We start from the raw sequence: 22,387 nt of genomic DNA, 5'->3' as shown, positions 1-22,387 counted from the left end.
AAGGGAAACGTTTTGGAGAAAACATCAGACACAGATGTTTGGAGATGCAGTAAGAATATGCCTAAAACATCAGATACAGATGTTTGGAGATGCAGAAAGAATATGGCTAAGAGATGCCAGGAGCTGAGAGAGCTGTTTGAAACCAGAAGCCGGGAAAGGACAGCAGATATCACTATGTGCCTTCCCATGTGACAGAGAATACCTGGATGCCATAGGGCTTTCTTCAGAGTCAGTGTATCTTTCTATGGATGCTTTAGTTTGGACATTTTTATGGTCTTAGACTGTAAATTTGTAACTTACCAAATCCCCTTTATGAAAGTCAGTCCATTTTTGATATATTGAATTCTGGCAGCTGTAGCAAACAGAATGCCTATTTGTTTGCTTTGACCCCTGAAATTCGAGAAGAAGCATTTTAAGAGCCCATGTGAGGTTCTCCACAGTCATTTACCCATACAGAAGCACATGTTGGGATGTGGGGTCACAAGACAGCACTGAGCCTCCGCAGGGAGGACAGCAGTCCTGCTGAGTCACCCCAGACCACAGCAGATTTCACATGTGCGAGAAATAAACATTGGTGTGTCAAGCCATTGAGATTTTGGTGTTTGTTATCACAGCATAATCTAGTTCATTCTGACTAATACAATATACTGTGCAGCAAGTTTTAAAAATGAGATAGATATATGTGTGCTGAGATAGAAAATGTCTAAGATATCTTAAGGGAGAAAAGCAAGGGACATAGTGATACATAGAATTATTCTATTTGTCATTTTTGTAAAAGTTATCTATGGGAAGAGAAAGACTTCCAGAATAAAAAGACTAAAACACAGGTGGGCCCTGGTGGCTCAGCAGGCAGCATTCTAGCCAGTCATGCCGGAGACCAGGGTTCGATTCCCGGTGCCTGCCCATGCAAGAAAATAAATAAATAAAAAATAAAATAAAATGCAAGCAACTTGGATTGGATCTTGGACCAAAAAAAGTTCTTTTTCTTTTGCTATAAAAAACATTAGCAGGATAATTAGTGAAATTTGAATTGTATGGCGATTAGACAATATTATTACATTGATGTTTATATCCTGTTTTTATAATTATACTATGTTTATATAAGAAAATGTACTTGTTTTTAGGAAACACACTGAAGAATTTAGTGCTAAAGGGGTAATTTATTCTCCTATTGTTCAGAAAATATATATAAAGAGATAAGACGATATACAGAAAGTATGGTAAATTGCTAATATTTGAGAGTCTGTTGAAGAGTATATGAATTTTGTGCTATTTTTGTTATTTTTCTCTTCATCTGAAATTATTTCAAAATGAAAAGTTGAAAATCTCTATCAAAAATCTCTACATAAAATGTGATTATTTCTGGGTAGGTGATGGAACTGGGAATCTGGCATAGAAGGAAGAATTTTACTTTTCTTTAGGTACTATTTTATTCCATTTGAATTTCTCAGAGATGATAAATGTTTTATTGTTGTTTTCAGACACAAAGTTTGAGGTCACTCGTTTTATAACTATACATAACTGTAGGAGCCAAGGGTTAAAAGTGGCGGCAAGAAATTGAGGAGACAGTTATTTGCTTAATGGAGAACAGTCTGGGAGAGAGAGAATGTTTGTTTTGTCTTAGCCCCAGGTTCTTTGTGGTCATCTTAAGTAAGCACTCTGTATTCTCACCAGGTGCATGTGTACTCTTTGTCACATGACCCCTGCAGTGTATAAGCAGGAACCAGTTAAGAATAAAGCTGTCTGATGTCTCTGGTCTGTTATCATTGAGCTTCAGACCCCCTGAACCCATCTGTGCCAGTCTTTCATTCCGTCTTTCATCCTTTCTTTCATTCTTTCTTTCTCATCATTCCTTAATATCCTTCGAGCTCCATTTCATAGGAAGCAACACATAACTAATATATACCAGGGGACTTCCAGCAAAATAGAAACTGCTGCAGTAGAAAGAGGACAACCTGAATCAAAACCAAAAAATAAGAGATTGAACAAGAGTCAATTATCACATCATAAGGTAATTTTAACAATAAAGCAAGACTTTCAATTTTTCAAATAAATTAAAAGAAAATTAATTAGCTAGTTACTTAACAGAAAGGATGGTCATGTTGAAACCTGGAAAGGTGGTCTAGAAAATTTATTGGAAGAAAGATTCAAAATATAGAGGAAAATAGCTATAAAAGTGATGCAAAAACAAAAGATTTGAAGTACAGATACTGGTAATGAAACACGTAAGTAAAAAAGGTTATCGGAAAGAGAAAGGGGAACAAGTGGAGGAGGGGCAATAATTTAATAAAATATATAAGGAAATTTGAGCTAAAGAACCATTTGAATTTGAAGATTGTAAGAGCTTACTGAATTCCAGTCAGATTGATTAAATAATAGTAATATTTAAAAAACCCCACATTTGCTTACTTACACACAGGCAGATCCTGAAACAATTTCTGAACTCTGGGGTTTAAAATAAACAATCTTAGCTCTGTCAGAAAAAAACAAGTTATTTTAAAAGGAAAAATATCAGTCTTGCATCAGATTTCTAATTAAAAACTGAGGCTAAAGAAAAGGAAATAAAATCCACAGACTACTCTACTACGGTGGAAAATAAGCCCTGTTCGTGAATCTGTACCCAGCTCAGATATTTTTCGTCTGTTAAGGTGAAAGAAAGGTCTGCATGGATCTAGAAAGATTCAGAAAAGACATGACGGAAGTCCTCAGTCAGAGGGTAAGGGCAATGACTGAGTCAGAATTGGGACAAAAGGGGCCAGAACACTTAATATTTACTATGAGGTACTAAGAAATATGTGTCTGATGCAAAACATCTTGTGCATATGTTCAAGATAAAATTAATAAAGATGAATATTAAAATACATCAAGGCAGTGCAACGGTGACTCAATGGCAGAATTCTTGCCTGCCATGCCAGAGACCTGGGTTCGATTCCCAGAGCCTGCCCATACCCACCCACCCAAAGAAAAACAAACACATCAATCTTTTTTCACCAAGATGCAATAATTGAAAAGAATAACTCCTATTTCTAATGGCAATAGGTGACTGCAGGAGAGGACATGCTCACACATTATTATTTGGACAATGAATTCAATACAAGCCATTGCATAAGCAATCTGATGGAACCTATTAAAATAAAAAATAGATGTACCTTTGCTTCCCGAACATATATATACACACACACATATATATACCTTTGTCCCAGTAATCCCACATCTGCTAGTCCTTCAAAATAAAGGTACTAGTACATCAGCAGACGCACACAAAAGTTTTTATCGCAGCATATTTTTTTAAACTATTTTTATTGTGAAATATAACATATATACAAAAAAAGATAGAGTTCAAAATACATTTTAACAAGCAGTTTTAGAACAACTTCGAAGTATGGTAAGAGTTACAGTTCTACAATTTCAGGTATTTCTTTCTAGCTGCTCTAATACACTGGAGACCAAAAAGAAATAACAATATAATGATTCAGTAGTCATACTCATCTGTTAAACCCTATTTTGTCTGTTACAACTCCTCCTTCTCCTTTGATCTTTCTCCCAATCTTTAGGGCTATTTGGACAATGATCATTTAACTTCTTCATGAAATAAAGAGGTGTTGACATTACAGGGTAGGGGGATGAAACTGGTTGATGCTCTTGGAGAGACTGGGACCTCTGGGTTTCAGGATTTATCTGGCCAAGGAACCGTCTGGAGGTTATAGGTTTCTGAAAAATAAACTTAGTGAGAGGAACTTTTATAGAATGTCACATAGAGCCCTGGGTATTCTTTAGGGTTTGCAGGAACCCTAAAGTGGTAGAGGCTCGGCATACCATGGCAATTAGTAATATCTAGCTGAAGCTTGCAGAAGTTTTACCTCCAAAATAGTCTTTCAACTCTATTTGAAATCCCTTAGCCACTGATACCTTCTTTTGTTACATTTCTTTTTCCCCTTTTGGTCAGGTAGGCATTGTCAATCCCATGGTGTCAGGGCCAGGCTCATCCCTAGTCATCATGTCCCATGTAGAGGAGAGGGTAATGATATTACTTGAAGAGTCACAGCACTTTTTTTTTTTCTTTTGCCATGGGCAGGCTCCGGGAATCGAACCTGGGTCTCTGGCACAGCAGGTGAGAATTCTGCCACTGAGCCACCGGTGCACTGCCCTTGCAGCACTTTTTGTAAGGGCAAAAGACTAAAAGCACTAAAGTGTATGTCCATCAACAGGGAAATGATCAACTAAATTGTGGTATAGGCACATCACAGAATATTAAGCTACAAAGAATTTCTACTATTAAGAAAAGGAAATACAGAGAAGCTTATAATTCTCCTTTTAAAAAAAACCAGGGGGGAGATAATCCCCGTGTATATATGTTTATTAATTAAAAGAATATGGAGAATGTTATGCAAGGACACACACCAGGCTGTTAACATTGCTGGGAGGAGGGGGGTGGCGTTATAGGGGAGCAGAGAAAAAGAGAGGAAAGCAAGACTGGGACATAATTAGGACAAGGGAGGTAAGCATTATTTAATTCAGTATTTCATCATATGTGTAACACTTGTTTATGGTGGGCTGATTCTTTGCAAATAAAACTTTAAATTTGTGAAAACTTACATATGTTTTTGTATAACTTTTATGGTTGTTTTCTAATGGTAGGGCTCTGGCAGAATAAGTGTTTTACCTGAATTAGTGATGTATGCTGTGGTCTCCGAGTTTAGTGATGCAAACTCTCTCCTCTGGAAAATTAAATACACAAACTTTAATGTAGGTAGTGAAACAAAGCCAAAGCAGCCACTCCTGAAATCTGGCAGTCAATCTGCTGGTCATTATTTGACATTCTTTCTCAAACAAATACCTCTGGAGAAATGACATTGAAAAGCCAGAGGCAGGTAATCTATAAGACCTAAATAATTTTGGAAATTCCAAATTTGTGGCTCACATAACCTCACTTTCATGGGAATAATGGTATATAATGGTATATATGTATATATGTATGGAAATTAATAATGCATTTTGTCTATCAATAATATAATAGCCTAGACATTTTAGGAATAAAAATTGCATATAGTATTTGTCCTCAGAGTGGATCCCTTCAATGATTTTCATTAATTTTTCATACTAAAAGTTAGGAAACTCATCACTCTATGAGTGATGAAGTTTAATTTATTAAATTTCTTCATGGACATTTGCATTTTTAATGACGAAATAGACTTTATGACAAAGGAATACTATTTTAATATGGTATTTCCAATATCAGTGAACATCCTTGGTGGACAGAGAGCCTTCTACCATGCAAATAACTAGAACCAAGATAATGCAGCCCTGCCTCTGTCCATTTGACTGCCTGCCCTTGAACTAATTCCACCCACCAGAATCCATGGGTCATCAAAGGGCAGATGTAGACTCCCCAAAGTTGAACAGAACAATTTCCAGAATCCTTTTTGTTCATAGTCAACCTGACCTTTCTTTACTGTGTCTCCAACTTGGAAAGTGTAGCCTACACCTAACACCAACTTCCAATTCCTCTCCCTTTCCCCAAATTCTGTTTCTGCCTAGGACCATCTAGATCTAATGTTTGTAGTAGGACTCCCGTGTGCAGTTTGGCCTTCCATTCTCTCAAAAGGTTTTGGTCTGCACTCACCCCTCCTTCCTTTCCAGGGCCCTATATCAGCCTTAATTGGACTGATGAAAAGTTATGTGGGATGTAAAATTGTAATCATAAAGTTGCTTGAGGAATGTGGAGTTGGAAGGGAGGCTAATTTTGAATGATTTTATGGGTTAAAGGAACTATCAGAGCTGTTACAGATGATCAAGTTGGCTACTCAGAGTGTCTCCAGACCATGGGGCTTGGAGAAGTGTGTCAAATCCTGCATCTTTGATCTTTTTCAAATATTCCCCTCCATGATTTATTGACATTTTAAAAAAGGTTTTTACTCTACTGTCTAATTCAGCTCTTGCCATTTGGACCTATGAGACTGTTCTCTGAGGATGTTGTATTTCATTCATGATGTATTGATTTTATTATTGTAATCAAAGTCTTTCCAAATTCCCCTGGTTTGGGGGTCAGCCTTGGTTAGTGTCAAATTAGTAGGGTCTAAATGCTCATTTCCATTCCCCAGGTTGCCCTCTTGCTTTGAATTGCTGTTCCACTGTTGCCAGTCATTTTTTGCTCTCATAACTTTTTTTTTTTTAATGCTGCTTTGCCCTCCTGATAACCATACACCCCATATGTATGCATGGACTTTTCACTTGATTCTTTAAAACAAAGGAAAATCAAACAGTGTATTTGTCAGGACTCATGGTTCCAGGAGGTAGCCACTCAACTCAGATTGGTTTTTAAAGAGCAAAAGAGAATGTGTTGGCTAAGGTAATGAAAAATCCAAAGGATAGATACAGTCCAAGTCTCAGCTGTATGCCAGGGCTCAAACAATATAGTCAGAAATTGGTTTTTCTTCATCTCTTGCCCCTGCTTTCTTCTGTTTTGGCTTCATTCTAATAAGTGGCAGCAGAGAAGACACAAGAAGCTCTAGGCTTCTTTCTTACCACTTTGGCAAGCCCAGTGGAAAGAAGACATCTCTTTTCAATAAGGTCAGCGAATTCAGATGTGGCCTCTCTCTCTCAGCCAACATGACAAACAAACTCGCTGCCCTCCCCCTCTCTACGTGGGACATGACTCCCAGGGGTGTGGACCTTCCTGTCAACTTGGGACGGAAATCCTAGAATGAGCTGGAACTCAAGCATCAAGGGATTGAGAAAACCTTCTCGACAGAAAGGGGGAAGAGTGAAATGAGACACAATAAAGTGTCAATGGCTGAGAGATTCCAAACAGGGGTTATCCTGGAGGCTATTCTTACGCATTAAATAGATATAACCTTTTTAGTTAAGGTGTAACAGAGAGGCTGGAGGGAACTGCCTGAAAATGTAGCTCTGTGTTCCAGTAGCCATGTTTCTTGAAGATGATTGTATAATATTGCTTTCGCAATGTGACCGTGTGGTTGTGAAAACCTTGTGTCTGTGCTCCTTTTAGCTACCTTCTGGACAGATGAGTAAAACATATGGATTAAAAATAAATAAATAATAAGGGGAACAAATGTTAAAATAAATTTAGTAGATTGAAATTCTAGTGATCAATGAAAGGGAGGGGTAAGGGGTATGGTATGTATGAATTTTTTTTCTGTTTTCTTTTTATTTCTTTTTCTGAATTGATGCAAATATTCTAAGAAATGATCATGATGATGAATATACAACTATGTGATGAAAGAAAAAAAAATAAGTTCAGCAAATATTTCAGTCTTTGGTCTTTTGCAGCCTGGATTGGGCTGAGGAATCAAACTGACCCACAACACTTTGGGTGAAAGTGGGGGAATAGTGGCTCCTCATAGAAAACAACTTCATGTTACCACAGGAAAATGGATGCTGAGGAGTGAAAACTCATGGATTCTCACTATATTTGGATATTACCAAAGAAAATTACTGTGCAAAAAAAAGGAAATAAAAACCCTTCACTTTAACATTGGAACATACTGGACATCCTGGTTTCTAGAACCATCTCTGCAGAGGGCTGCTCTGGCTGTCACTCTCCTTGAGCACATGGTTGCAGGAGCATCTTTGGGATAATCGATGACAGGTGGGAGAACCCATGACATTGAGCCCCGATCCCATGTATGGGTTCTCAACTATCCTCATCCCCTTTTTTTTCCTAAAAAGAAAAGGAACTCCTTCCTCTGTGCTCCTTCTCCTTTCCTCAACTCTACTCACAAGGAAAATAACATTTGGCATTACTCTGCAGAACGGTTTTCCTTCCAATTGTTTCAAACTCTTCAGTCCGAAATAGGTACCAGGCTTTAATTTCATATGATCAAAAAGGCCTATGAAATATTTTTCCCAAATCAAAAGAGCAGTTTCAACCCTCAAATAAGAACCCGCCAATGGTTCTAGATAAGAAGACTGCCTATGTCAGTTTGGACTTCTATCTGCATGTAGCAGAAAAACCTCAATACCATGGCTTAAACAAAATAGAAATTTATATCTCTCTCAGTAAAAGAAGTCTAGAGATATGTACTCTGGGACTGGTTTGATGCCTCCAAAGTCCTCAGGGCCCAGAATGGGTGTCTTCTGTTTTCTGCTCTGACCAGATGGCTAGTTGCTGGCCACAGGAAGGAGCAAAAAGGGGCAAAGAAAGGCCTATTCTTTTCTCTTAGAGACAACTCAGAGGTCCTAGACTATTCTTCTGCTTATATTTCCTTGACCAAATGCAGTTGCCACATTTAGTCAGATCTAGTTGTGAGAGAGGCTATGAAGTGTAGGCCTTTAATGGAGTCTTTTCAAGGAGAAGAGGCAGCGGCTCGCAGTAACTGCCATGTTGTTAATAGCTTCCAGCCATTAAGTTGTCTGAAGTACCTTCATTTGAAATTTTTCATAAATATTTGACACTCAGGTGGATAATTCTGGCCATAACAAGGCAGAATGAGGTATCTTCATGGTGACAAAAATGATCAGTATCTGACTGTATCAATGTCAATATCCTAGTTGTGATATTGGACTATGGTTTTGCAAGATGTGGGAAACTGGGTAAATGGTATGCTAGATTTCTTTTCTTACAGTTGCATATGAATCTGTGATTTTTCTCAAAATAAAAAGTTTAATTTTATTAAAAGTCAACAGCATTTTTCATATGTAAATGAATCTCACTGTATTTTTTTAGTCAGTTGCACTTTGAATTGGTGCATTTAACAATGATATTTTTAGTATGTAGTTTCAACTATTATCAAATTATTTCTCTTTCAAATACTAAAGGAACAATAAGGGGGAGTCAGTAGAATTGTCCATAAGAAAATCTTCATTTTAAAAGTTTTTATTACGAAAATTTGAAATTATATACAAAAGGAAAGAGTATAATGAAACTCCATGTGCTTATAATTTCAACAATTGTCAACATTTAGTCAATCTTATTTTGTCTACTTGCCTTGCAATTTTTTTTCCCAACTGGATTATTCTAAAGCAAATCCCAGACATCATATCATTTTTACCCATAACCAATGCCTATTTTAAATTGGAGTGATCCCATATAAGATGAACAAAGGAGTTAAAAGTCCACAACTGTGATTTAATAAAACCAGCAATTTTCAAACATGGTTAAAATGTCTACACTGCTGATTCCTGAAGACAGGGAAATGAAAGAGTGGATAGACATAGAGTAGGGCTATACTGCAAGGATACAGAAAGAGTGTGGGAGGCAGAATAATGGCCCCCCAAAGGTGTCCATGTCTTAATCCCTGGATCTGTGAATATGTTATATTACATAGAAAAAGAAGGTTAGGATTGCAGATGGAATTAAGGTTGCTAACCTGATTTTAAAATAGGGAAATTATTCTGGAATGTTCGGGCCTGATGTAGTCACAAGTACCCCTAAGAGTGGAAGAGAAGCAGAAGAAATGAGTGAGAGAGAAGTGACTATGGAAGAAGATCAGAAGGATGAGATATAAGAAGAAATCGCCCTGTAACTCCTGGCTTTAAAGATGGAGGAAGGGGACCATGAGCCAAGAAATGTGGCAGCTTCTAGAAACCGGAAAAGACAAGGAAACTCTTTTAGCTGCTCCCTTGGTGCCTCCAGAAGGGAACACAGCCCTGCTGCCACCTTGGTTTTAGCCCAGTGAGGGCCACGTCAGACTTCTTACCTACAGAACAGTAAGATAATAAATGTGTGTTGTTTAAACCACTAGGTTGCTGTTAATTGAATATACTGAGTAATATTGTACCACCATTTTGGCAGTGCTGCAATGAGTACAGAATGGAAAAGAGAAGGCAAACTTTGAGGGAGGTTTTATGGGGCGGGGAAGGGTTTCTTTAGAGATCAGAATCATTTAACCAGAAAATAATGTAATTTCCTTAACTCCTTAGAAATGAAATCCTATGTACGGCAGAAGCCTCGGTTAGACAGTTCTGCTCTTGTACACTAAAAACATGAGACAGCAGTATTAGGTCAGACTGCAAATGGAGAAAAGGAATGGATACCCTCTACTGGTAGCAAATAAAATAGACTTTTGGTGGTTTGGGTTCTGGTTTCCTTGTACATTCTGGGAATAGTTGGGTCTACCCAGGTCCATCACAGGCAGGGCCTTTGTATCAGTGGGGAGGGGCACCAAATGTGGAGCTATGTCTTGTACTATGATACAGACCTAAAACTAATTGCAGGAATGCCCTCACAGCGAGCCTTATGTAGCTGTACTCACAATAAGTGAAAACAGAGGTAGTTCTTCTTATAAAAGGCCATACTGGGTTTGTTTGTTGTTTTCAAGAGAACCTTTAATTTTTTTTTTTTAAGAGAACCTTTAATTTTAAAGACTTCCATTTAAGGGGTACCATAAGATAAACTGCTTTGCCCAATTAAGACGCTTATAGGATCAGTTAAAGACAGATAAAACAAACCAGCCTTACACATGCTTACTCAACAACAAAATTTGTTTAAAGATTCAGCATAATAATGAGTTAATAATTTAGTTTCTGAAATTTTAGCCAAAAAAATTGCTTATTTAGTAACATGTATTATTAATAGGATAATTCTTAAGAACCGTTATACAGATAAATTAGATATATAGATATATATCAGTTATAGAGATATAGCAAATAAATATTTCTGATTTTAAAATTCAAGAAATTATTTCTAAAAATGGAAAGTCCTGAAACAATGAAATTTTTTGTGATTCGTCCGTCAGGAAAAAAAGGTTATTACTACTAGCTTACAGCTTTGTTATTTGGTTCTGACAACTTCATTTGCCACCTTTCAACTGCTTTGTCACATTCTGCACAAACACATCAGAGCATGGAAATTAAACATGACAGCAGGATGAGCAAGGAAAGGGCAAAAGAAAAAGAGCATGCTCTAGAGTTCTAGAGTCGGAGTTGTGTTATATATACATTACATTTACACATGATATATTTATTCATAACATATATTTATATATAATATATTTAAATTATTAATATGATACCAAATGTATTATGTATACACAGAAAAAGAGAGTAAGCTCTGTATTAATTAGCACTCTGGTGAAAGCAATAAAATTCTATCTGAGCTAGCATGAGGTTATCTTTTTCAGCAGATTTCTAAGCAGAGATTCACTCTTAAGATTTTGTGAGTCATTGCCTCATCCTTGGCAACCTCAGCACATATTTGGTTGTAATTCATTTGTATGCACATTTTTCAGTTAACAAATGTTGTTAGAGTGGCCTATTTCATGGCTTGGACATTTTAAACCCTAGACATTCACTAAATATGACAGGATAAAGCTTCCTCTTCTTTGAACTTACAGTATGGTGGGGGATAGCTCAAAGATTAATTGAAAAAATTTCAAATTGAGGAAGCATAGTTTGAAGGAAACAAAGAAAGCAATGTGATAGTAACAGTAGAGACTGTAGAGACTATTGACATAGAGCACTTAGGGAAGGTCTTTCTGCAGAGATAGTGTTTAAGCTGTATATAAAAGATGAAAGGGAGGGAATCATGCGTGTGGATGATTCCCTCATTCAATTTCGCATTTGATGAAGTGCAAGAAGATTAGTGTGGCTAGAGTATAGAGAGGAAGATGAAGATGGGGCATAGAATGAAACTGGAGCAGGTGCCCCATAAGATGAGTTTTCTTCTATCATGGTAAGCAAATTGCATTTTACCTAAGGATTATGAGGTTTTTAAACAGGAGATGATGTGACTGAATTTATGTTCTAAGATGATCATGCTTGCTGGCTCCTATGTGGAGGATGGATTAAAATTAGGCAAGAGTGGAAGCCAGTAGTCCAGCTAGGAGCCTATTGCAGTAGCTCAATAGGACTACAATGTGGCAAGTTGAGGTGGAGAAAAGGGGGATGATACATTTTGGAGATAAAAGGAACAGGATTTGCTGATGAACTGGACATGAGAGGAATCAAGGTTCACTTTTCTGGTGTGTGCCACTGGATAGCTAATAGGGTATATCAATTACAGTGATTTGGGCTCAAGTAATATAGCTTTGGCTTAAACAAAAATAAATGTTTAGATTTGTGATGGTTGATTTCATGCATCAATTTGACTAGTTTATGGCGTCCAGTTGTTTGGTCAAGGAGGTGCTGGCCTGAGTGTTACTGTGAAAATATTTTGTCAATGGATTTGTATCTATAGGCAGTTGATTGCTTCTACATTGGATTGCATCTACAATCAACAAAGGAGCTGCTCTTAGCAATGGAGTCTTCTGATCCAATCAGTTGGAGGTCTTAAAAATCAGAACTTAAGATTTCAGAAATCAAAAAAGAATAATTTTGACCTCTACTTTAGCCTGATAGCTTCTCCCAGAGAATTCAGTTTCATCTTCAAAGGAGTTTCCAACTTGTGACCAGCCCTACGGATTTCAGACTTGACAATCCCCATGGTTGTGTGAGCAAATTCCTATAATAATTCTTTTATTGTTTATATATATTATATATCCTATTGGTTCTGTTTATCTGGAGAACCCTGATTAATAGTGGGTTCATGTAAGTTCATAGGTAGGACAGAGCTTGGGGTTCACTTATTCCAGGTGTTCTAGCTCCATTTCTTTACAAGTCTTTCAGGTTTTTCCTATTCTTTTTCCTCAAGATGATAGTGAGATGACTGTAGTAGTTCTAAGCATCCTACCATCATACCCTGGCATGATGGCATCCAATGAAAGAAGAGAAATTCTTTTGTCTTAATGTTTTAAGTAAGAATCCTAAGAGTCACTCTGCTTGGACTGTGTGGGTACATACCTACTCAGGGAATGGTCAGGTGACCAGAGCCAACCCTTAGAACCAAGAGTGTGGCTAGCTTCCCCAGAAACATATGTGCTGCATGGGGGAAGCCAAAGTATACATGTCTGATTTAGGGTTCTATTAGGAAACTGTAAGGGGCAAATTCAGGGCTGGCCACATGATTTATGGGGCCCATTTTCATGTGGGGCTCATTGTTCAAAAAAAGCAGGAAAAAAGTGTCACTAACGGTACTGAAATACAAAGGTTTTTTCTCCTTTCTTCCACAGACTTTCTCTCACCTTGTCATGGTGCTTTCTTTTGACAGTTAATGTCATTCTAAGTAAGAAAAATTAAATACGTAGGTGATTTCCATGAATTTTACCGTTCACCATTTTATTGTGCAGTGCCAGTGTTAAATGCAAATATACCACCATTGAACTTGTAGGTGGAATCACTGAAATTATGCAATTCCCATCTCAAAGTTTATTTATGAATATGTACTTCATTCTTACCGGAATAGTGGAAACCCTGCACAAAACTAAGTCAACTGTCTTTATCACTTCCTGATATGTGCAAATTTTACTAACATACTCTACCTTCAGCTTACTGATGAATGAATGAAGACTGAAAGGAAAAAATGGATTGCTCTATCTTTCCCTTTCCTCTTATGTCATCATTTTCAACACAAGTGTTTGGTTAATTCAGGGAAGCAAGAATATGATAAGGTTCCTTGATTGTTTCGGTTTCTTAAAATATCATTGCCTTTTTTTTGTATTCAAAGAAAATTCTTGTTCGAAGAAAGCATGGCCTTTTGTGGTATCAGTGATCCCACATACTCAGTAGTAACATGCTTATCTTGCTCTCACTTTGAAACTCACTGAACCCCCATACATTTGGGTCGACTGGAAATTTTTTCTTACTAGATATTGCAAATGTTATATGCAAAGGGAGCAGCAAGAGGGAAAACACAAATATTGTACATATTTCTTCTGCTCAAGTGTGTCCTCCATTGGCTCATTCAATTTCGCTTAACAAAATACAAGTTCAGAAATAAAATTATTAAGAATTTCAAGATGATGATAGCGGAGCATTAAATGAAGCATGGGGCACTTCTGAGTGTGGGGCTCTGTATAACTTTATAGTTTGCATGTCCATGAAGCTATAGGAGAACGGGTGCTCCATGGGTGAATAAAAACGTCCACCAAAAATGCATTTACTGAAGTGGGGAAGGCTAATTAGGGAGAATAGTTTGTGTGTAAAAAAATCAAGATGCTTCACAAAGAAGTATACTTCTTGCTCATGTAGAATCTGAATTAAATGCTCCTGGGTAGCTCTCCACCAATCAGAAAACTCAGGATGTGCACTCCTTTCGCAGTGTGGCTATATCATTTCCAGCTTGGAAGAGAAGGGAAGAGAGATTGTAAAAATTACGTAGGACATTTTAGGAGCAGTGCTTGGGAGTTGGGTATATCACTTTTGCTCACTCCATAGACCAGAGTCAGTTATCTGATTCCACTTAAATGCAAAGAAGTGTGAACCCAGGAAGAGGAAATGAGATTGGACAAGATCTAGTAAGATCACGATAGAGATAAGGGTGTTTTGGGGTTTTTTTGGTATATATATGTTACTAAAACATTTTATATCCTATTGGAAATGATCCAGCAGAAGGAGAGGGGTGGGGTAAACAGAGGGACAAGTATGTGCTGCTCTTTGAATGTTGACTTGAACCATAAAAACTTTGCAGGGATGTAAAATAGCTTTGACAGACTTAATTCAACCTCACGCAATTTAAGAGGAGTCCATAAAGAAATTAAGTACTTTTAAAAAGGAATTTGATGACAACTTTGTTGATAGACAAAGTTGATTAAGCATTCTATTTGAAAGGAGTTTTATATGACCTACACTGTACAGTCTTTCATTATTGTTATTGAGTCATTCTCCCTAAAGCAGAATTCCTGCCATGAGTTCAGATGTGAATTCTAGTTATGGTTCTGCTGCAAACTGTCATTTAATTTTTATAAGTTTTATTAATCCCTATCTGCCTATCCCATGTAGTTATAAAGAGTAAATGAGACAATATACTTTTAAATTATAAAAGTTTTGTCAATCCAATGAATTTAAAATTATATCAGCATTACATTAAGAGCCCTGGCATTTCCCTTTCCCTCATCTCTAAAATTATCTGCCTCTCTAGAGCCGAAGACTGCTAGGGCTTGTGGAAAGTTAGATGTGAATGAGGCCCTGGCTTCTTTGAAGGTCATGGCTCAGAGTTTCCCGATAAGGCTGAAAAGTATGTGGGGTCCTAGCTCCTGGCAATCTGTGTGTAAGGAGGCAGGGATAGGGTGGGAAGTGGGCAAGAAAGTGACTTGGAAGATGCTCACTCACGTACATCTCTGGATTTCTTGATGGGGGAGATTGGTGTAGCACTGAGTGAGGGTTTGGGGACTTGCTGGTCCTCCAGCGCCAATAGTAGTAGTATAGCCACCCCTGAGCTGGGGCAATACAAAGAGCTCAGCAGCAGGAAGTCTTCCTCTGAGTGTTTCAGCAGGTGACTAGTAATTTGCTTGTTTCTATACCATTGACCCATGGTGGTAAACACTACTTTGCCTCCCGTCATTGTTTCCTAAAAACCAGACTTGAACTCCAAATTGGACAGCTAAGAAAAATAAGGAACTCCCAGCCAGAGACAAGAAGCTCAGGCAAACAGAATGTACTCAGCAAAAAAGGAGGTGTGTCCCCTCACCCTTACCACCCCATCCACGCTGGCCAGACTTTCAATGAAGAGCACCAGCATTTCTTTGGCTTAGGACCTTTTCTATCTGCCAGAGACCGCCTTGCTGTTTATGAGGCATGGTGGGGTGCAAACCCCAGGAGCAGCCCTCAAATAATATGAAAGTTGGTATGCAAATACTCCATTTCCTCACCCCTTGAAGTATGTGTTTTACACTGGCCCTCAAGAGTTCTCTAATGGGATTAAGCTCCAATTACCCACAGTGTTATTTTCCTTGATAATGAATTCTTTACGGTTGTTCTTCCCTTCCTAGACTCACTGGCCTGCTCTGCTATTAGTCTTTCGCTGGATCACCTCCTACATAAACTACTTGTACTCAAATCTTTGTCTCATGGTCTGCTTCTTAGGAAACGTAAATTAAGACTAGTATTGTGCCAGGGGGATTGAATGAAGCAAATGGAATGTTACAGCCTGTGCTTCTCTAGTTGGCTCCCAGAATATGCCCAGCTGGACCTTATCCCCCAGGCAGGAAGGATGTTCTTTAGGGAATTTAACCGGCCAGGAAGAATGACCTAAAGATATTGATGCCAAGTGTTCCCAGTCAAGAGCCCTCCCACATGCTCTGAGTTTCCAATCAGCTTTTTCAGTGCTTGATTCTTCAGCTTTTCAGTGCCCTGAATTTTAGTTTGAGTGGACAGTCAAGAACCACCAGAAATCTTCTCATGTGATAGATGGTGACCAAACTAATAGCAAAAAGCAGCTAAGAGGTACAAAAGACTATGTCAGGAAGAAGAAAAAAAAATTAAAAATGTTCTTTTAATTTCCTCAGAGGGAGAGAAGAGAAACTATTATATCTATGAAGCAAAAATATTACACCACAAGAAAGAGACATTTGAAGAATAAAAGAGAACCCTGGAAAAGTAAAAATATTATAGGAGACATGAAAAAAATTTATAGATGACTGGAAGATAAATTTGAGAAATTCTCTAAGAAAGAGCAAAAAAGATGGGAAATGAGAGTAAAATAGATTGTGACAGGCCTCCTATATCATTGTGCTAAGGGAGTTTGGGCTCCCATATTCATGGAGAGCTATCAAAAGCTGAATCAAACAAAAACAAAACTAGGATAGTTGCACAGGCTGAGAATGGAGGCAGAGGTGCTTGTTAGGCAACTTTTGCAGTAGTGTCGAAGAAATGATGGAAAATGAAGTAAAAAGATGGCAGGCATTTGGACAGACATTAAAAGAAGAGACAGATTAAATGGTAGAACAGATTAAATTCAGAACCAGCAAGTGTTGTCCGGCAGCCAGTGGGTCTGACGTAAGAAGGAAGGAGGTGGGGAATGTATGGATTCAAAGTTTCTCCAAGGATCCTGAATGGATTGGACTCCATTAAACAAGAAGAGGAATGAATGAGAATGAACAAATTGAAGGACAGTGAGTGTGTAGGGGATGGAACACAGAACACAAGTGCAGGTTCAACAGTAGTCGGGTCACAGGTGAGCCACTTGAAAACGGTATATCCTTTTTAGGTGTTTGTATGAAAGAAGGCACAGCCCTCGGCCTGGAAATTGCGATTGTTTTGTGTGCACGATATTTGGTGATGGGGATCAGGAATACACAGCTATGAGGAACTGGCCTTTGGGATATACCCGTACGAGCGCCAGCTCAGTCACCGAGAAAACTTTATTTCAGACCACATCACAGATCCAGTTATCGACCTCGGGTCTATAGGAAGATTAGAACCCTTTAGATTTCCTGGTAGTGCGAACAGAGGCACAACGCGCATGCGCAAGTGCACCCTTGGGCTCAGTTAAAGGCGGCGGGAAGTTGATTTTGTGAGTAGCGACTGAACAGCTTTAGACGGATTGGAGAGGACGAGCCAATAAACAAATGTCTCATTGGCTTAGCGTGCTCAGGGTCCTGATTCTTCTGCTTCCCATTGGGCCTTTCAAGCAGAGTAGGGGCGGGACTCCCGGGACTCCGCCCCGCTCCTTGGCCCAGCCTCGGGGTCCAAGGCTGAGGGAGCAGGACGGAAGTGAGCAGGTCCCGCCCCACCGCCTCTCCTCTTCATTGGAGCCGCCGCTGCCGCCGCTACTTGCTCTCCGGCGAGCCGGAGCCTCCGTGCCATAACCTCGGTCCCCGGCCGCGCGGAGCCGGGATGCACTGCTCCTGCTGTAGGTCCTCATCATGGAGACCAAACGGGTGGAGATTCCCGGCAGCGTCCTGGACGATCTCTGCAGGTAATGCGGCGTCCGCGCTGACCCGGCCCCACCTGGGCCTCGATTTCCTCTTAGATCCGCCGACCCCAGAGCCCTCCACGCCACCCCCATCCGTGTCCTCGCTTTCTGGTGTCACCGCTGCCCGCTTCCTCCCGTCCAGGCTTCTCAGACAACACGACCCCTCTTTTTCCGCCACAGCTTCCTTGTTTCTCACGGTACCCTTCATCCTTAACCCGCCGAGTACCCGAATTTCCTCTTTTTCTTAGTTCTTTAGCGTTTTTCGGCTGCTCCCTCCTCTTCCCGTTGTTTTTTCTGCCTCTGACTTTTACTGACCGTTTTCCCCCCTCCTCCCTGCTTCTCTTTCCCCGGTCCTGTGCGAAGACCCTAGTGTTCCGAGTCTTAGAACCCTGGGAGCCCCGGCCCTCGGAGGGAGCAGTTTTCAGATTTACTCCTTACCCGGAACCTTGTATTCCTAGACATCCTGCCTTCTCTACACATTTTTACACACCACAAATACTGTCTTCTTCGCTCTACGATTTATCGTTGGATGGAAAAAAATCTAGAGCTCCTTTTAGTTTCATCCCTTAATCATTCTTAAAGGAAATTCTCAAGCACAGAGTTTACAGCGCACAGTTTACCTCTGCAAGAGAAGTTTGCTGCCTTCTTCCCTTCCATTAGCTACGATTTCGGATAGCCAAACGGGTGTAAAATTGACTTAAAATATTTCCTCTTCCTGAAGTAAAAATTTGGGTGCAATAATACCCTAAGCTGTCACTGGGCTATTTGGGTTAAGAAATAATTTAGATTACAGATGATTAAAGGCTCTGACAAAAAATAATACCTTCTCAGTTAGAGCTGCTGTATTTATGTCCAGAAGTCTAACTTTCAGTAGTTGTGTCGTTCTCACGTTTTTCTTTTCTTTTTTTTAATGGGGAAAAAACCGTAATATTTTTGGAGTTAATGCTGTATGCCAGGCACTGGGTTCTTCCTTCACATATATCATTTTATTTAATCCTTGAAACAACCCTATTTGCTAGGTACAATTAATTCCATTTTCAACTGAACAGACTCAGGAGAGGTTGTAAAAACTACAAGATTTGAAACCTAGGCCTTTTACTTTGCAGTCCCTGTGCTTTTTCTCCTACAGGAGGCAAATGTAATAGAAAGTCAAGTCTAATATTTTAAGCTTCACAAACGAAAAGTACCTATAGATAAGTTAATGAGCTAATTTTGCAATTAAAAAGAATTAATGGCACTTTACTTCTTTGATGGTTAATTACAATTTTGACAATGTGATAGTCTCATATGTACTACAAAAAAGTGTAAAGTTGGAAAGATCTTGTTTTTTAAGATCCCAAATTTATTAAGAAAAAAGGAATTTCATATATGGTATGGTTGTGTGGATAAATGATTAGAAGAACATATACCAAAAGTGAGATTATGAGAGTGTTACTTTTCTCCAATTTCCAAGATTTTTAAAAGGATGTGCATCTAATACTTTGAAATAAATTTGAATATGTATATTTGAAAAGGCAAACAATAATTATGTGTGGATTATTAAGGATGTTAATTTAGCTTTAGAAAAAGATCTGGCAATTACATAATTTACAAGGCATTAAATCAAAGTTCCTACTGGTATTGGGTTTAACTTGTTTATTACTGTTGATTATATCATCTAAAGAAGTATCAGCCATTATGAAGGCATTGATTTTATGGGTGGAACCTGTTTATTCACAAAATAATTATATTGTGTTTTGCAGACAATGAATTAATTATCTCTTAAGTGTTAAAGATACTTGGTTTTCCAGTGAAAACCAAGCTATTTTCTTATGCAAATATTTTGGAATAGAGTAAACTTTTTCCCCCAAGAAAAAAATGTTTAATTATTGTGTTTTGGCTATATAAATAAGGATGATGTTTATAAATTAGGCCTAACTACTTGATAAACTAAAATAGAACCACATATACACGTCTTAAAAACATCAGGTTTTAGAAGTAATGCTATTTTCAAGTTAATGTTTTAATGTTTGTAATATATTTGTTGATCAAACACTTTTTACATTAATTCAACTTTTGATGGTGGGTTAAAAATGTTTATGCTTTAAATTTGTTTACTTTCTATAAAAATTAACAAATTAAAAGAGGTTTAATTTTTCTGCACTTCTTTTTTTTTTGTACTGTGTACCTCTTGATTTCTGAATTCTATTTGGGCCCTTGTGCTTCCTTTATTTGTTCCCCCAATTCTACTGTGTATTAGTATATTTAAGATATGTTTTATTTTTTGATAATTTCATATTTCTGTTAATCTTGCCTATTCCAGTTATCACCTATATTAGTGAGTTTAGGACAAATGTAAAAAACTTGAGGTTCATTTTGATGTGAAAATTTAGAGCAAGAAAGTTAAATTTTTAAAATGTGACATGGTAATCATTAGACTGCTTAGTAACTAAGACATCAAATATTATTTTTCAGATAGTGTAATATGCAACATTTCATTTATTGGAATACTGTGCAGCCATTAGAAATTCCTAAGGTAGTTGGCAAGTAGTAAACTGAAAGAAAATAACTGTTAGAAAAGATTTACACTGTATGCTGTTGAGCATGATGCTTAAAAGTAATATGATACTTTTTTGTTAATACAGTTTTTAAGATTTGTGTGTTGTATGTGTGTGTATATATATTTGTGTAGGCACAGCAGTCTGAAAGAATATTCACCAAACTGCAACCACTGGTTACATCTGGATGGAGTGGAATTAGATGAGAGAAGGAAGACTTTCTCTACAGTGTTCTCGCGAATAAGCTTTGCTTTATAATTAAAAATGTACAGAGAAGAAGTAAAGTAAATGGTGATATTTGCCATTGGTGCACAATGAATTCAGAAATTCAGTTTTTGAAATTAAAAGCTGAATACAGAACTTTTCAATACCATTTAAACGAGTTGATTAAAAATTGAGAAGTAAAAAAAAAAAGAATTGAAAAGTAGTTTTTAAGTAAACCTGAAAACTGCAGTTTGGTAAGTTATTTCTCTGTTGAGAAAATGCTTGGAATTTTTAAAAAGCACCTTTGTTTAAGATTTAGGTGGTGAGGCAGCTCTAGTATTAGAAGGAGAAAACTGTTTTTTAGCAACTAATGTTGCTGCTGTTTTGGTGCTAGCATAGATAAATAATTTGTGCTCATCTTCAGCTAGCATTTTTAATGTTGAATTCTACTGAAGAAATTTTCTACTAATTGCAGCCTTTGTAGTAATGTTCTATTGTGGTAATATTGAAAAGATGACATTTTGTGAGGTAGGGAAATGTCTTACATAATAAATTATTGTGGAAACATTTTATTTTAGCTATTACTATATATATATATATATACACACATTTTTAAATCTTTAAAATAGATAAAAAAAGTTCACAAATTTACATATATATAATTATCAGGTATTCAAATTTCCTTTGTTTCTTAAAATTTACTTAAAGAAGTCAGCTTTTAACTATTAAAAAACATACTCATGGGTGGGCCATGGTGACTCAGCAGGCAAGAATGCTTGCCTGCCATGCCAGAGGACCTGGGTTCGATTCCTGGTGCCTGCCCATGTAAAAACAAAACAAAACGAAAAAAACCAACCAAACAAACAAACAAAAATACTCATGTGTATGGTTAAAAAAAAAAAATCAAACCATACAGAAGAGTTTCGTAAATAAAAAGCAACAGTGTCTTACCCTATCCTTTTTTATTTCTGTTCTGCTCTTCAGGGGCTTCCACTTTCACTTGTTTTGTGTTGAATTCTGGTGGAAACCTCAATATTTTAAAAATGCTTGTACAAATTTCTTGTTTTATCAACTTTAGATGCTAGATAGAGGATTGAGTTTACGTTGATATCAGGAGAGGGTTTAGTTTACCACACCTACTTTTGTCCTTATGTTTCAGTATAGTTACATCACTATTTTAAATTCTGTTGGTTACCTTTGATTTTAATATCCTTAAAATTATATTTGTTTTTTTAACTTACAGATAATGTCTCTTGACTCCCTACTTGATTAATTTAGCCAATTAGCGTCCTATCTTTTCTTCCATTCTCTTCTTTACTCATTCCCTCAGTTTCTATCCAGGTGAACTTAAAAAAAATTAAAATTGATAATATTTACATTCCATTTTTTAATCTTAAAGTCTGTACTTTTTATTGATGTTTGATTGCAAAAGCTATAAAATAATAGCGTTTGTTAGTTTAATTTTACATATTTTTCATTGCAGATGCAAGTCATGAGTTAGGATTTTATTTCATTTTCATAGGGCCATAGTCACGATCCCTTTGTAGTCTTGAAGAAGTATGTTCAAATGTACCTTCCTTTCTTATAGTCTATATATCATTTTGATGTTACTTCTTAGTTTAACTCTTGGGAAAATAATCATATGCTTTCTTCACAATTCCTTGCATCCTTATAGCAATTTTGAATTCCACTTTTTTTGTTGGCTCTCTGTTCTAGTTTTTTTTTTGCTTCACGTTTGGGCTATGATTCTCTTGTACATCTCCCACCCACCAGTCCCCGCGTCTTCAAAGTTTCTAGCTGCCTTTTTTTTTCTTTCTTTTGTATCTTTTTTATATCCTCACTTGTAACCTCAGTCATACATACTGTCTGTTCCATAGAATTCTTTTTTCCTGGAGTCTGCGCTCTTGGAGACTTCCGTCCTTTATTCCAGTCTGGACCAGTTGCTCCCTAGACTTGC

The 22,387-nt window shown here is 37.6% G+C and overlaps 1 protein-coding gene across 3 annotated transcripts in view; it reads left to right on the top strand.

The window, feature by feature from the left end:
- Positions 1–22,387, top strand: part of DCP2 (decapping mRNA 2) — a 118,325-nt gene that overhangs the window by 5,609 nt on the left and 90,329 nt on the right. For 2 of the 3 annotated variants that reach the window (XM_077138938.1, XM_077138937.1), the window contains exon 1: positions 17,461–17,692. The exons of the other annotated variant lie outside the window; for it this stretch is intronic. In XM_077138938.1, the coding sequence (XP_076995053.1) occupies positions 17,640–17,692 (53 nt within the window). In that variant the 5' untranslated portion in view covers positions 17,461–17,639. Of the gene's footprint in view, positions 1–17,460; positions 17,693–22,387 lie in introns of those variants that run through there. 3 annotated transcript variants of the gene reach the window in all.

Source organism: Tamandua tetradactyla, chromosome 21 (assembly GCF_023851605.1).
Source record: "Tamandua tetradactyla isolate mTamTet1 chromosome 21, mTamTet1.pri, whole genome shotgun sequence".
Classification (NCBI taxonomy): domain Eukaryota; kingdom Metazoa; phylum Chordata; class Mammalia; order Pilosa; family Myrmecophagidae; genus Tamandua; species Tamandua tetradactyla.
The sequence above is the reverse complement of the archived record's forward strand: the minus strand, read 5'-3'. Positions and strand labels throughout refer to the sequence as shown.